This window comes from Parus major, chromosome 1 (genome assembly GCF_001522545.3).
Source record: "Parus major isolate Abel chromosome 1, Parus_major1.1, whole genome shotgun sequence".
NCBI classification, from domain to species: Eukaryota; Metazoa; Chordata; class Aves; order Passeriformes; family Paridae; genus Parus; species Parus major.
In genome coordinates, this window is record NC_031768.1 from 109725772 (window position 1) to 109741864 (window position 16093).

The window sequence follows — 16093 nt, forward strand, 5'->3', positions numbered from 1 at the left end:
GGCAAAGTCAGGTTGTCTTGGAAAAGCCTTTTCAGATTTTAACCCAGGTTAAGCAACTAAAGACTGACTTCAGTACACTAATTCTGCTGATATTTTTCAACAGGTTTGCATGCTGGCTTTCCTGTAGCTGGGCACCAGGAAGAGAATCTCATCGATTCTGAATAAAGACTTGTGTTTGAAATACTTCTCACCATCAGAAAAAATGTTGCAACAGCTCTCTTCAGATTCTTAAAAAGGCAGTGAAAATGGGCTTTCAAGCTCTTGTATAGGTTGTAACTCATCCTGAACTGAGCTGGAGCAGTTTTTTCATTTGGAATAAATACATGATGACACTTGTGCATATTGGTTTTTTACTAAGTATGCATCTAATAGTACTGAATCATATGTCTGGTGTTGTAAACCAAAGCCACAGCCATTCTTTGCACATTGAAATGACCTGATAGATGATAGGTTAGCTTTAGGTTTTGGATTAAGAATTTAATAAGTTCCATGGTGGCCTAATTTTTAAAAATTGCCAAACTAACCCAGCTAATTTTTACTGCAGTACCTACATGGTGTTTGCACAAACAGCTCTATCAAGTGTGTTGGAAGAATTCTACTGGCAAGGATGAAAAGCAAGGCTGTTTTTTCAACAGACTATCTGAATTTGGAAAGGACTACAATTTAAAGCCTAAACAACAGAAATTCAGAGGGAATTCCAATATATAATGTATATTCTTGCATTAGGCTGACACTGCTTGTAACAGGAAGCTGCTTAGCAATGTGTTCAAGACAGCTTGTGTTACCTGTGGTTGACACATGGGGGGAAAAACTTAGAATGGTACAGGAATCTTTACACTTAGGAGCAATGGAAATGTCGCTTTCCTGCCTCTTTCATAAAACTGATACTGACATGCTCTCAGTGAAATGGAAATTGCTCTGAATTTCAGTAATAATAAGTGAAAAGTGTTCTCTGAAGGTCTGGATTTTTGGTTTATGTTGAGCTGTTAACTGAAATATTGGCTTTCAGAGCTGGTGTTTGGTTATGTAGCTAGGACTGTCTTTCACAGTGAAGTCATTGGCTGCTCTGGAAGTGCTTATGAGGAATTTGTGTAGCTGTAGCATTCTGGAAAATATTGGGACCATTTTCTGAAAAGCAATAAAGTTGGGTTCTTAGTTTTACATGTGAACACTAGCATTTTTTTTATACAGTCTTAAAAATGTTTAGTAACAGGATTTAACTACTGTCCATCACTCAGATTCAACCAACCAGAAAAACCCTCATGAGTTAAAGAAGTGACAAGACTCAGTGTTCTAATACCATTTTTTCAGCAGATACTCTGCTCTATAGTTTTGGATTGTCACTTGCTTCCTTGCTCTAATAAAATGTGTGTGTTTTCTGGTGTACAAGGCAGCAGCAGGTGTGCTGTCAGAAATGCATGTCTGATTTGATGCTTTTGCAAGACAATTATTCCTGCACTTCTGGAAAGGTGAAAAAGCACAGAAACTAACGAACTCCTTATATGCCTCAAAGTAAATTAGTTCATTTTTGCATGGGCCTCAAATCCGGTGACATCTTACATATCTGAATATTATAACTTGTAGGACTCTCCTTAATAGCAGATGGATCCCTGGGCTGCCAAAAGGTTCTAGAAAGAATGTCTTCCTCTAAGTTGTGCCGTTCATATCTTCATTTTTAATTTCTAACTAAGGCTATGAATTCCCATATTGCTCTGAACTGGCATATCACACTGGAGAACCAGGAAAGCTGCTGATGTGATGTTTGGCTGAATGATGTTACGATCAGTGAAACAGACAGAAGTCAGGTAGCCCTTCTGCTGAAAGTCACTGAATTCCAAAGGAACAGGACTAAATGTAAGCCTTCTCAGTTTTCTCAGTGTGATGCCCCTGCTTCAGGGTACTGCTGATCTGTGGTCTTGCTGGAACAAGTCAAGGAGGGTTAAGGGGCTATTCCACCTTTCATATGAGGAGAAATGGAGGCAGCTGGGATTGTCTGGCCTGCAGAAGAGATGGAGGGGTGATCTAGGCTGCAGAAGAAAAGAAAGGCTCAGGAGAATCTTCTCACCAGATATTCATGTACATTGATAGCACCTAAAGAAGACTGAGCCAGGCTCTTCAGTGGTGCCTAGTGCCAGGACAAGAGACAATTGGCATAAATTGGAACAAAGGAAATTCTGTCTGCACTTAAAACTCCACATTTTTACTGTGGTTGAACACTGGACTAGTGTGTTGGTTTGGCAAGGCTTGGTTTTAGGTAGCAGGGGAGTCACAGAGATGGCTCCTGTGAGAAGCTGCTGGAAGCTTCCACCATGTCTGGCAGAGCCAATGGCTGATGGCTCTGAAGATGGACATGCTGCTAGCCAAAGCTGGGCCAGTGAGAGAGGCTGGTAAGGCCTCTGTGATGACTTATTTAAGAAGAAAATCAAAACAAGGTCATGGGGGTTTTTGCTACTAGCCAGAGAAGAAGAGGTGACGATGTTAGGGAGAACAACAGGGTGACACCAAGGAGGGGCAGGAGGTGCTCCAGGCACTGGAGCTGATTCCTCTGCAGCATGGTGAGGACCATGGTGAAGCAGCTTTGCCCTTGCAGCCCATGGGGATCCACCTGCAGCCAATGGAGGTGCCTGTGCTAGAGTGGGGGGATACCTCGAGGAGGCCGTGATCCAGTGGAAGACCCAGTGGAGAGAGACAGTCCCTGTTTCCAGGCTGGAGCAGCCTGTCCTTGGAGGACTACACCCTGTGGAGAGACCCATGCTGCAGCAGTTTTGGGAACACTGTGTGCCCGTGGGAGGGACTCGTATTTGCAGCAGGTGTGGTAGGGTTGATACTCATGGGAGTGGCCCCATGCTGGAGAAGTTCATGGAGAGCTGTCTCCTGTGGGAGGGACCCCATGGTGCATCAGGGTAAGGACACCTCACCCTGAGCAGCAGAATCAGTTCATATCAGTGATGAACTGACCAAAATCCCCATGCCCTGTCTCCCTGCACTGTCAGGGAGGGGCTGGGGGGGAAAAAGGTGCTTTAAAGGTTTATTTTATTTCTCATTATCCTCCTCTGCTCCTGTTAGTAATAAATTTCACTTTGCAGCTGAAGTTTGAGCCTGTTTTGCCCTTGAAATATTTTTCCTGATCCTTATCTCACTCATGAAGCCTTCATTAATTTCTTTTCTTTTCCCTCCTTTGCCCAGCTGTGGCAGAGGAGGGTGAGCAGGCGACTCTCATGGGTGCCTGGCATGGGGCCAGTGTCAAACCACAACAACTCAGTTGCCTGAAGAATCTCTCATCCTTGGAGACAGGCAGATCCAAAGTGGACAGAGTATTGAGCAAACTGTGCTGCTTGGCCCTGCTTAAGCAGAGGGTTTGGACTGGACAGTCTCAAGACATCCTCTCCAGCCTCTACAATTCTGAGATGATCAGATGCAGGTGTCTGATATATATATAAGTGTAGGTTTTGCCTGTTGGATCTTTTGCTGATTCACATGTGTTTGGTAGAAGTAGCTAGAGTAGCATGGAGCCTTGTAAGAAACCCTCTGGCCTGAGATGTTCCTTGTGTTAACCACGATGTGGGGGGAAGGAAGGTACTTTGTTCTTATTGGGAAAAGCTGTAATGGTAGCCTGTGTATTCTTTGACTTGTAAGTATTTTGTACTCATTCTATGATTGGCTTTTGTTTCTGGCTGCTCTTTTTTGGCCTACTCTCCCCCAGAATAATAATAGGGAAAGCATGAGTAAAGCAATACTGAGTTCGTCTACGTGTTTTCCTGGTATTGTACAATGATCCTGACTTAAGAAGGGAAAGAAATGAGTCTATAAAAATGTACAGGTCTGTATTTTGAGACACCAGAATCACGTATAAACAGTGCTAAGAGTGATCCTGGGTAGGAGCTCTGCTGTGTGCTGCATGCTCCCTGGAGAACACCCAGCATTCAGCACTTCTAGTGGGTTAGCGATGTGCTGTGTCCAAATCTGCTTTCAAGCGTGCCTGCGTTTTCATGTTGAATTGCCAGATGGCTGTAACCTGTTTTTTTTTCCCTTCAGATACAAAATGAGACAGGGTTGTCCTCATTGTCACTTGTGTTCCCTGACATGTAAAAACCTTTGGTTCAACATGAACTCTCTCCTGAAGGATTGTGACATTAAGAACACTCCTGGTGTATGCTCTGTTCCTATGTTACTCTGCTGGCTGCCTTCTGCCACTGCCACTTAGGCTGCATGCTGTAATTTCTGGGTATTACATTAGTGTCTGTTGCTCTAAACTAATCCAGGCTCAAGGGCATTTGTGGTTTACACTTCTGTTGAGCAGGGAATGCAGAAGAGTTGAATGTTTTCTCCCTTCTCTCCGCAGACAGCCTGCCTGCGTTCCCCATTGCCACCGTGGCAGGGATAGCCATCGGTACGGTTACAGGTCTCTCATCGCTCATCTCTATTGTCGTGTGTCTTGTCATCAGAAAGAACAACTCTAAAAAACGATACTCTGGGTAAGAGATCTCCCTCCTCACCCGTGACTGATGTGAGGAACAGCAGCAGGATCAGAGGGAGGGCTTAAGGAGGGGTAGGAGTTGTTCCAGCCAAGCCTTGGCAATCTCAGCTAGAGATAGGTATGGTTATGTGGAACCTAATGTAATACTGTGATCATCTGCCTTTAGTGATTACCTCTGTACTGTGCTTGAAGAGACCTACTGACCATGAGTTGCACCTGAAAATTGCTAGGTGTTGAAGTTGATCCCCAGACACAAGGATATATGCCCTCAGAGCATTTAATCCAAGACCCCATAGCTCTGGTCTGTTCTCATTCCCTCCAGCTCTCCTTTCCTTACCACCTCCAAAGGAAAAGCACCACACATGCACTTTTAAGGAATGCTGTGTATTAAGATTAGGACTGGGTTTTTCTATTATCAGTGTCTGCCTCCTAAGCCTGGACCAAAATACTTGCCAAGTACTTGCCAAAACCCCCTACATAACCACTCTTAAAAGTAAGGAAGGAGTAGCCACTCTGTATCCACATTGCCATTCACTTTCTGTTTTTTGTTGCCGTCCCTCTTACCGTCCCTGCAGGGTTTTTAGTGTTAGGAGGGTAACTCCAAAATGAAGCGCAGTTCTTTGAGTGGGCATGTGAAAAAACAAGAACTGACAAAGGCATATGAGAGTCCTGTGGTGATGAAACTTGCTGCTGGAGGAGAAGGTGCTTCCTTTTTTCTCCTCTCTAATTACGTGGTAATTTGGTTCTCTAGAAAGAATGAAAATTATGTATGGAGTCTTAGAAACAACCCCAAAACATACAAGTTTCTTCTGTTCTTTGCCCAACAAATATTCCTGCTTATTGCAGGTTCTTTGGGTTGCCTGTGGGATTAAAGAAAATCACTCCAAAAATAAGCTTGTGGGGATTTCCAAATTAAACTTTGCCCTGTCCTTTTCCCAGTTGGAGAGCTTAGACAAAGTGAGTTGGCTATTGCCCAATGGTAAGGCTAAATACAGCAAGGGTGACTGTGTGTGCTCAGAATTGTGTGGAAAGCCTGGATTTTTCCCTTTCTGCATGTGTCCTCCCCCTAAGAACTGAAAAGAACCCTGCAGTATCCTGCACCAGCAGTGTGCCTGAGGTGGCCTGCTTGCACTGCTTCCCACTGACCCGCTCTCCAGTGTCTTCCTGCTGGAGGACACATGCTGGTGTTGAGTCTGGAGCAGTAGTTCATGCACTGTGATTTCTTGTAGCAGATTTAACTACTCTCTTGGAAAAGTAGTATCTAAGGTTTAAGTCCTGCTTTCACTGACCATGCCAGCTCTGCATGATGTGTAGAAAGAAACCAAGTGTGCTGTGACCCCCTCCAAACTTACGGACTGTGTTCTACATGATGCTAACCTGGTGTGTGGTGGTGGAGAGAAGCACTTACTCCTAGATAACCATTCTGCCTTGAACTGAGGTGGGCTGGGGCCCTGCGTGGCATCTGGAACCCCTGCATGGCCACGGTTTCCATTCATGCTCTGACTTTGGTGGTTTTTTTGTTTTGTTTTGTTTTTTTTTTCTTTCTGCCTTGGTGTGCTGGTATCGGATCCTGCTTACCTTCCTCTCCTTACAGAGATCCTGATATAGACGCCAGATTGGGGATGTAACAGGGCTGGGTCTTCTCTTCCAGTCCCACTAGACACCATGGTAACTAATCAAGTTGGTGGTTGCTGTTAATACCTGTGTGTGTGTACACATTTCCTCTTCCTTTGCTGACTAACCAGCTAGCTCTCTACTAACATCACTGTAATTTGTGCTGGAGTTTGTTGGCAAAGGGATGATGCATTTCACTGGGTGCTTGGGGTTTCATTGTCTCGTGTCTGACTGGGGTGGAGTTGTTGTTTATCCCAGATGGTGTCCCTCCATCTCTTCCAGCAGTGAACTTGCCAGTGCATTGACTAAAGCACAGGAAATTCTGAGCTCTTTCTGTGTCAAAATTAAAGTAAATTCCCTGTAAGTGTTCCTCTGGCTCAGACAGCTTGGGTGTTGGAAAGCTTTCAGGGATCTCTTAAGCCTGAATGGTAACATTTAGATAGTGTAGATCTGAGGAGTTTTGTGAATAAAATAATTAATCACTACATAATTTTGGTAACAGAAGGGATGCATTATCTCTGAGACAGTTGAGACCCCTTGCCATGATATCTGGGGTTGTAGTTCTTTTTAAATTCTAACTGCTGCAGTTATGAGGAGCTAGATCTGCTATGGTAAGACCTACCACAGGGTAAAAAATGCTTGCCCTGCGAGGAGGTGGTCTGCTTAATGTCACTGTCCTTGTTTGTTTCTGTACTCACTTTATACACTGTCTACAAAGACTGAGGGAAAAGGATGCCCAGTGGTCAGAAGGTTGTGGTACCAGAGGGCATTCTTGTGACTGCTGCCAAGGAGGTGGCTACTTAATTCTCCTGTGTGCTTTGGTACAAGGAGGTAGATCCAGCACTGAGAGACCCATCACTGCATTGCCCAGAAGTCACCAACTTTAAGATAATTTGCTCTGTGGTATTAATTTTTCTGTCACAGGCTTGTTTTCTTTTCAGTCCTGCTTTAAGCAGATGAAAAGAAGCAATCAGTTGGTGAAAACCAGCAGCCTTGTTTTAGGGGTGTTGGTTCTCACCACAAGACAGTTCTTTTATTTGAAAACCAAGATTTGCCTGATTAGATATTCAAGTAGCTATATGAGGGCACATAACACAAAAGTCCTGTATGACTCTTGAGGTAATTGCTCCACAGACTGGTGTCTACTGGGAGAATTATTTTGGGCTCACAGCCTAACTATAACAGCAAGGGAACTAATGTAAAGTTGAGTAGGAAGTACCTTGCTGGTGTAGAGAGAGCTGATGGCTCTTGCAGCTGTTGGCTCTAAGTGTAGCACTGGTACAACACTTGCCTCAGTGATTGGGATTGTTTAGCTTCTAGTTAGAAGATAATTGCTGTCCACTGCTGTTAACTGAGAAGAAAACACATGATTTTGGAGAGGCTGAGTTGAATGGGAGTATCTAAGGATCAGGGGCTGTGGAGGAGCTGCTGTCCTATGTTAATAGCTGCTCCTTCCTGTTGCTTACCAGTGAAACTCAGAGGAAGGACAGAGAAATGTCCCGGGAGAGATGGAGAATTGCGTGTGTTTATTTCAGAATCCATTATGTTCATTTCTTTACTTTGGCGTAACCTGCCACATTTCATCTTGCCATCATTCGTCTTTTTTTTTTGTTTCTTTTTTTTTTGTTTGTTTGTTTTTGTTTTGTTTTGGTTTTCGTGTGCCTCTTGAACATTGTCGTGCAAACTCTGCTCTGCCACCTCGTCAGCTGCAGTACCTCTGAGAGCTTGATGTCTCCGGTTAAGCAGGCTCCGCAGAAGGCGCCCTCCGACACAGAGGGCCTGGTAAACAGCGTGCCCGCCAGATCACACCAGGTAAACTGCTCCTGCTGCTCCCCAAGACAGGATTCCCCCCCAGCTTGGGGCAGCTGCTGTGGAAAACATCCAGGCAGGGTGGGATTCGTGCATTAGGGGCTGTCTGCTGGTAAAAGTGCGTGCGCTGGACAAGGGGTGCGCAGTAAGCCGAGACTGGTGAGCTCTGCTGTAGAAATCTTGGTGCAGTTGAAAGAGCAGCATCTTTGTATTAGCTCAGGTGGAGTTTTATGCCCTTTTTGTACTAAATTATGAAAAACCACGGTTGTGATGTTGTGCACTAACACAGGTGGTAGTGAAGTGCAAGGATGAGGAGTGGTCAGTGAGTAGCTGTTCAACACAGGCACAGTACAATGTCTGTCAGATGTGGATCACCCCCTAAAGCTGCCTAGTCTGTTCTGGGATGGTAATGGGGAGGAGTTTGCCTTGCACTCTCATGCTCCATGGCACGTACTTCCTTCACAAGGGGAGGAGCCAGATGCTGACCAGTTGGTGCTGCTGAGAGCTCTCTTCTGCTGAGCCTCCCAACTTCTGTGGGCTTGAAAGTGCCACTCAGTGGTTGCTGCAGCTGGCAAAGTTCTGCTGACTTTGAAGGGAAAAAGTGGCTTTTATCCACACTTAACTTCCCACGGGAGGGGACAGAGCATGAGTCAGACAGGGATTCTGTGCAGGGATCATTACCTGTTAGTACAGGATTTCCTTGTCTGGAAGCTGTTTCTTCCCTCTTGATTTGATTATTCCTAGCAGTTTTCCTGTGAATATACAGGTCCTGGGAGAGTTTAAGTTCAAAATGGACTTCTTAATTAGTCACCTTTTAGCAGTGTAGGCTGCAGTGTAGTGTGTGCAAGTTAATGCCTGATTTCTTAATTTCTCTTGACAAAATAATGGAGATGTGTGTTAATGTTTTAACACTGCAGGAAAAAAACAAATGTGCTAACAGTCGGCTCAGTAAAGTCAAAGCTCCTACTCTGCTGGATCTCTGGTTTGGTTCTGAAATGCATTTTGTTCTGGGCCATGCAGTATTTCCAAAGTTTTAGCACACAGGCCCACAAAGCTGCCTTCTGCCATCAGAGATCAGTTATTCACAGAGGCTGTATAATCAGGATTTAAAAATAGTCAGATTTTGACTGGAATAGGTCTTGTAGGAGCAGACTGCCTAGAAGTTCTGGGTAAAACTTGTCTTTTCTAGATCATGGGAGAGGCTTCTGGAATGGGTGAACGAGACAGATGATTCCCACAATCCCCCTTCAAAAAAGTTTTTGCAGAAGAGGGATTTATGATGTGGTAGCTGTTGGAGTCAACATCTATAGGTCAAAAACCCAAAAAGTTTTATCTAATTATTGTCATGGGATGACTTGCAAGTGCCCTGAGAGCTACACACAGATGCTGTTCTGTGCTTGCATCTTGAAAGCAAAAATACTCCAATGTTTTGGTGTGAAAACTTGCAGTGTCCTCATCTTTCCATGTCCCCAGGGTTCTGAGTCTCAGTGTACTGGAAGGAGCAGCAAAGTAAGTCTAAACTTTGTGATGTTAACTCAGAATCAGGGTGCTTTTGCCCTTCTGTAGTCACTCCAGTCTGTTTCTTCATTGACAGAGTTCTTCCTGCAGGTAAGTTCCTAAAGGAAAACACAAAGTGTGAGCACGCTGACCTCAACTGAAAGATACTGCAAATGGCTTTTGTTTTGTTCAGTTTTAGTTCAGTTTTTAGATTTTTAATCTCTTTTTTCAGGCAAACAGAGTTTCTTTTTTGTGGCAGGCATTTGTAACAGCAAATAATTCCTCCACCTTCCATTGAATGTTTGCCCCATCTTTACAGAACAACTAAACATATATACTTTTCTTTAAAAAGATCCACAATGAAATCAGGGTAGGTCAGATTTTGAACAGAATATTTAAACAAGGAAGCTAAATTTCAGTTGATTACAATTACATCATTAGCTTCTAGCCATTGTTTGGTTATTTCTTTGAGGGTCGTATCAGCATGCAAATCAACATATTTGAAATCTTTCATCACATACAAGTGAAACCTGGTGTTTCTTGGTAATGAAGAAATGAGTTGTAGTATTCAAGCTTTTGAGGTGTTCTGCAGGTGAAAGGCAGATACTCATTCCTAGCAGTTCCCAGAGTTTGCTGGCTGTTTGCTGATTTAGACACACTTTTTTCTCTTGGACTGCCTGGTGGTGGTTCCCACTGTCAGCGCTGAGGTCAAACAGCAGAGGCCTGTGCTCTTCCTTGTAGCTTTTTTACAAGGTAGGATGTGTAGGAAGTGAATGAATGCTTTGTGCTTTGTTGGTGGAAAAAGAACTGTGAATACAAACAAAACTGCCTCTGCAAGTTAGCAACAGAGGTATTTGCTCTTAGAGTGGCATTTGAGTTAATTAAATGAAGTTTATTAATTTTTTAATTTATGTATCTGTTCAAGAATCAGTGGGGTATTTGTCTGCATCACTTCTCAGCTGAAAGTCTGCTGAGCCTGCACTTTCTTTGTGTTTTGAGTGCAAGTTACTCAGGTGTGGACCTTGCTTTTTGGAGTTTGCATATCTGATTCTGTGAGTGTTCAGCTGCTTGAATCAGCTCCACTTGTTTTCACTGTGCCCTCCTTCTCAGCAGGTATGTTCTGTCCTGTCATATTTGTCTGTGGTGGTTCTTGTCCGTGCCATCATTCTCTAATGACTACCATTCTACCAGGACTGTTATTTGCGTGGGTAAGAAATGATTTCCAGTGGAGGCAAGAACTACATGGATTTCCCACATGGATGTCCTTGTTTGGATCCCAGGACCCTGAGAAGGAGTAGTTTGTGATGCCAGGAGTCTTGACAGAAATTTCAGATAACTTTCCCAGAGTTCCCATCCACCCTGAATCTGTGGTAGTTGCAACATCATTCAGAATCTGAGAAATTTGAAAATTCTGTGGACTCCTGTTGGACCATGGTGGTCTAACTTTATAATTCCTTTTTCTTTGCTGTAACTTGCAATTTATGACTCTGCTGACAAACTCTTAGCAGGTACACCTGCTACTCTTTTCCATTCAGTTCTGAATGGAAAAATTGCAAGGCTTCAGGAAATGCTGGTTTTATATAGCAGTGCTGATCTGTCTTCTGGTTCTGAAAAGTTAAGATGAGCTTTCTTGGGTTTAGATGAAAGTTCTGAATTGTTTAATTGACAGTTTTTAAAATGGCCTGGGTGATGCTTATAGTCACCTAGGGAATCAATTGGCAGCAAATCAAATAGATGAGCACTGCAATAGGTCCTCGGTCCCTCCTTTTCTCTGTGTTGGCTACCTACCACTTTTTTTTGGTGGCTGACAGTGAACACATTGAGACAATGATGACTTGGTTTGGGTCAGCTGATCACACCAGTCAGTCTCTCCACACCACTAACATGCTGCTTGCAGCACAGTGACTATATTTGAACTGGCAAAAACCCAGTACAGTGGTGACTGATACTGAGTGAACTCCACTGGTAGACAATTGACCTGTCAGAATTTCTTGAACAAAATTTGGAATGTCACAGTGAGTACTTCATGCAGTTAGATTTTTATTTTTTTTTTAACTGATAGTGCTCTCAAGATGAATTTATCATACCCTTCACCTCTGGCCTCAGGCAGATGAGATTTCCAAAACTGCTTGCAATTAAACTTCAGGGTTACTTTGCCTTGAAGTTTATATAGACACTGTGATCTGATTGGAATTAGTTATCTCAATACAGTGTTGGAAACCAGACCAACATTAAAGCAAATAGCAGAGAAATTTTTTTAAAAGTGGCTATAATGAGATTTGAAATGCAGAGTTTTCTAGGACATCAGGGTCCTTTTTTTCCATTTTCTCGGTGTGTTGTTTATATTCAGAGTTTTATACCTACTTGTAAGCTTTTACCCTTCAGTCCATCCTCTTCCTCTATTCTTTCTTACTTTGGTAATACTTTACCCATAAGGAAGGAAACGTGGACTTAAATTCTTCGGAAAGAGAACAAGGTATTTATCAGGTGTGAGCTTTGCCACTGTGCTGGGAGTAAAACAGCTGTGCAGGAAGGTACCTGTGGTCCTTTAAGAGCTTAATTTTCTGTACAGAAGGTCTGTTTTAATCTCTGCCTCATGATAGCTTTGGAAAATAGATGGAAAATTTCTGTGTCAGGTCTATACAAATATTTCCTAATTTGTCAGGATTCCAAAAGTACTGGCAAGAAGGGGGTAAAGGAGTGCCAGTGAAGTCTACTTCTTCCTGGGACATAAGGGAAACCAGAACAGTCAAATGGATGAAATGTTTTGAAGGAAAAACTGTTGAAAAAGCCACAACCAAACTAAAAGCTCTGTCTTTTTAATTCCCCCCCATTCATCCCCAGAGAAGACAGTCCCTTTGCCTCCTGCATGGGGTGTGTGTTCTCTCTGCTGAGGTCACCTGGGAGGTGGTGGCAGCCCTGTGCTTGTCTCAGTTGGGAGGGTTCAGCATGGAAGCTGCAGCTCTCTTGTCATCAAGGTCCCACCTGTCCTGCCGGACCTCTGCTCTGTGGAGGCTGCAGTCCTGTCCTCAGCTTGTCTCCAGTACCTGCAGTTGGCTTTCCCTGGGCTATGTGTTAGAGGATGTGGTGTTTTAGGAAGTGTTCACACATTCAGCTGAAAGACAGGGCTGTAATGTCCTCCTGTGCACCCCATCAAATGTCACAAAGGTGTGAGGCCGTGCCTGCCCAAGGTGTCGGTGGCTCAGAAGTCAGGTAAGGATTCTGTATTGCTGCACCATTTTAGCACTTCCTGGCTCACTGCTGTTTAAGTCTTGGCCCCATCACTGGCTTGGGCAGTGACTTGAGTCACAAGGAGGCTGCTTTGTTATGTGGCACAGCCATACTAGGAATTACAGGACCCGAGTAGCAGTTTGGGAAGTACTCTGCTGTTGACTGGTAAACCTCTAATTTAATTCCTCTTGAACAATATTAAATCTGGCATGCATCTGACTAAGCCACATGTCTTTGCTCCATAGCATGTAAGAATTGCTGCTTTTCAGAGCAAGGGAACCTAGATTTTGCTTCCTGTGACGGCAGGCGGTTTTGGAGGGAGGCAAGGGTGCTGTTTAGCATGCTCCTGAGAGGAGAAAGGTGGCAGACTAGAGCTCACGTGCAGCTGAGGGTTCATTCCACCTGCTTCCAAGTGCTGTTCGCAGTCATAAAATCTCTGTGGTCTTGCTTTAGCTTTCACCTTGCTGCAAGCCCCCATGGAAGTGAGGGGCAGCGTGGCCTGTTCTGAAAAAGCCTGATTGTGCCTGTTCCTTGTGTCCCCAGGGCCCAGTCATTTACGCGCAGTTAGATCACTCCGGGGGACAGCACAGCGACAAGATCAACAAGTCAGAGTCTGTGGTCTACGCTGACATTCGGAAGAACTGAGATCCTCAGCTATCCAAAGGACAACACTCATTCAGACTGGAATTGCTTGAGCAAGATTTGACCCAGAGAACTCACATGTGGCCTTTGATGCCTAGGCTAGGACCAATGCATGTGCATACAGAGGGAGAGATATATATGTATTGTGTGTAAATAGTCTATTTAATCGTACAGAAGTGAGACCAATGTTGCATGTTGAAATGCGGTAAGAATTCTGCTTATAAATTGCCAATATTCTTTTTTTTTTTTTTTTTTGTATCTTGTGTGACGAGAGAGAAAGTGAAAACTCGCATCACAATTTTAAAATATTTTTATCTTGATTATTAATGGAGAAACTGGAAGATACCTGAAGATTCTAGATTCACCTGGAGATTCTTTTTTCTTTGCTTATAGGGCCTAATTTCTTTTATTGAGGTGACTATAAAGAAGATATCTTCTTTATATTCAGAGTTCTTTATGTATACAGGGTATTTATCTTTCCTTGGTCAGATTCTCAGTACAGGCTGCCTTCTAATGTAAACCAGACCCTCTCATGTGGTCTTGTAAGCCAAACTGTGACTCCTAGCTATCAGAAATGTATGTCTTAGCAGTGTGAGTGAAGGAAATCCTTTAGGCCTACCTGACCTGTGTAATGTGGGTCACAAAACTGTTTACTTCTCAATGAGCCCAGCTATTCAAGTTTAGTCCTTTAAGGTGCAGGGATAGTGTTGATCTAATGAATTTTGTGAAATGGTAGTTTACCTGTGAAAACTGTGAAGGAGATAGTGAGTTAAAGGCATAGGAAGCTGTAGCTGTAGGTGGTTACCTCAGACTCTCTTGAACCTTTCAGTGAAATATTTCTTCCTCAAAGCTCTGTCATTTCATTACATAAGCATTACAAAGGGCTCCAAGGGATCTGGAAGCTGTAGTACTCCCATACCTCTCTCCCATAGCTCTATTATGCCACTGTCACCACCTTGAAGGTGTTTTATCTCTTCTCAAAAGCCTGTAGTGGAGGCTGAACAACTTCTGGAGGAAATCTAGGGCTCTTTGGGTTTTTTGATATGTGGGTTTTTTTGGGTAACCAATAATTGCACAGAAGATGTGGATGGGCTGTTTATTTCCTTCATCTCTGCAAGTCTGCTGCTTGAATACAATTCTCCAGCCTCTTGTTTCTAGGTTAAACTCCTCCTAAAATCCTAGATTGTCAAGGATCTCTGCTGATGAGGATTTCTTTTGTTGACCTATTGTATCCTGAAATCTGGTGCTCGAAACTACAAGTGGCCTTTCAGCAGAGATCTTCTCAAAGTGGCAGAAGTATTATTATAGAAGAAGGATTTCTGTTTTGTACATCCTAATGTGGTGGTTTTGGTTTGGGTTGGGTTTTTTTGGGAGCAAATAATTTTCAGTTTGGTCTATCGTAATGCCTTTTCTCTGATTCTTACCCATTTCCTAGTTCAGTCTGTTTCACAGAATGGTTGAGGGTGGAGGGACCTCTGGAGATCACCCAGTCTGCCTCAAGCAGGGTCAGCCAGAGGAGGCTTCTCTGCACTGTGCCCAGTTCTGAGCATCTCCACAGGTGGGAACTCTACAACATCTCTGGGCAACCTCTCCAAACAAGCTCAAGCCCACATTTCACTCTAACAGCAAGCACATGAAAAATAGTTACAGACCCATGGCAGACCCTTTCACAACCATATTAGATAATCCTTTAATTATGACATTTCAGTTTTAATAACTATTTTGTGTACAGTGAGGGTCTTTTTCCCAACAAAGTTAGGTATGCCAACACTATATTCTTTCATCAGGATCAGACTTCACTGGTTTCCTGACAACAGCTGCCTTTATTAAAAATCAACAGCTTTACTTTTTGTATACATGCACTGGGTAGATCTTAGGACATTGTCCTCAAAGCCAGAACTAGCTTCTTAAAACTGAGACCTAGAAGGAAATAATGGATTAATTTATTCTGCCATATGTTGGTTGCTAATCCTGAAATACCTGAATTTGTGTGATTTTTCTTCCAAGACTTGGCTGGTATGAGAAAAAAAAGGGCATGCTTCAATTTTAAAGGAGGTTTTTAAGGCACCAGTTTTCAGGTATTTGCCTAGTCTTGTAGGGAACTGAGACACGAAGCTATGGCTAACTCTCAGCTCTGTAAATATTCTAGCATTTTACTTTTTGGCAATAACAGATAGAAGCTAAAAAATGGACAAATTTCTTCACAGGAGACCTTTAAATATCTTCTTCTACTTCATGGATTAAGCAGTTGTTTGTTTTTTTTAATGAAGGCTCCACATGAAGGGGTATGGGGCTTGTACCCAGTGCTGGAAGCTGGAGTGGGACCTACTCACCCCAGAAACGCTTAGGGTAGTATGTCCACTCAAGCTTCCATCTGGTGATACATCCACTGTCTTGGTTGCTGCAGTGCTCATGTTGGTGACTGTAGTCAGGAAGTTCTTTACCCAGAAGATGGTGAGGCCCTGGCACAGGTTGTCCAGAGAAGCTGTGGATGCCCCATCCCTGGAAGTGTTCAGGGTCTGGTTGGATGGGGCTCTGAGCAACCTGGTCTGATGGAAGGTGTCCCTGCCCATGACAGGGGGGTTGGAACTGGATGATCTTTAAGGTCCCTCCCAACCAATCCAGTCAGTGATTCTGTGGTTCTATAGGATCTTCTCAAGCGCTGAATTCTGCAACTGGCAGGCAGGAGGGGCATCCCTGTCCTGGGGGGCACCAGGCCCAGCATGGCCAGTCGGGCAAGGGAGGGGATTGTCCTGCTCTGCTCTGGGCTGGGGGGGCCTCACCTCCAGTGCTGGGGGCAGCTTGGGGTGCCACAATACAAAA

The 16093-nt window shown here is 43.8% G+C and overlaps 1 protein-coding gene across 9 annotated transcripts in view; it reads left to right on the forward strand.

The window, feature by feature from the left end:
- The window catches only part of MPZL1 (myelin protein zero like 1), a 33343-nt gene extending 17837 nt beyond the window's left edge, over nt 1-15506 (forward strand). For 3 of the 9 annotated variants that reach the window (XM_015631087.3, XM_033518756.1, XM_015631098.3), the window contains exons 4-6: nt 4343-4475; nt 7798-7903; nt 13172-15506. In XM_015631087.3, coding sequence (XP_015486573.1) covers nt 4343-4475; nt 7798-7903; nt 13172-13273 — 341 coding nt within the window. In that variant the 3' untranslated portion in view covers nt 13274-15506. Of the gene's footprint in view, nt 1-4342; nt 4476-5323; nt 5409-6071; nt 6146-7797; nt 7904-9373; nt 9642-13171 lie in introns of those variants that run through there. The other 6 variants (XM_033518775.1, XM_033518763.1, XM_033518758.1 and 3 more) reach the window with 5 other exon arrangements.
- The last annotated feature ends 587 nt before the right edge of the window (nt 15507-16093 follow it).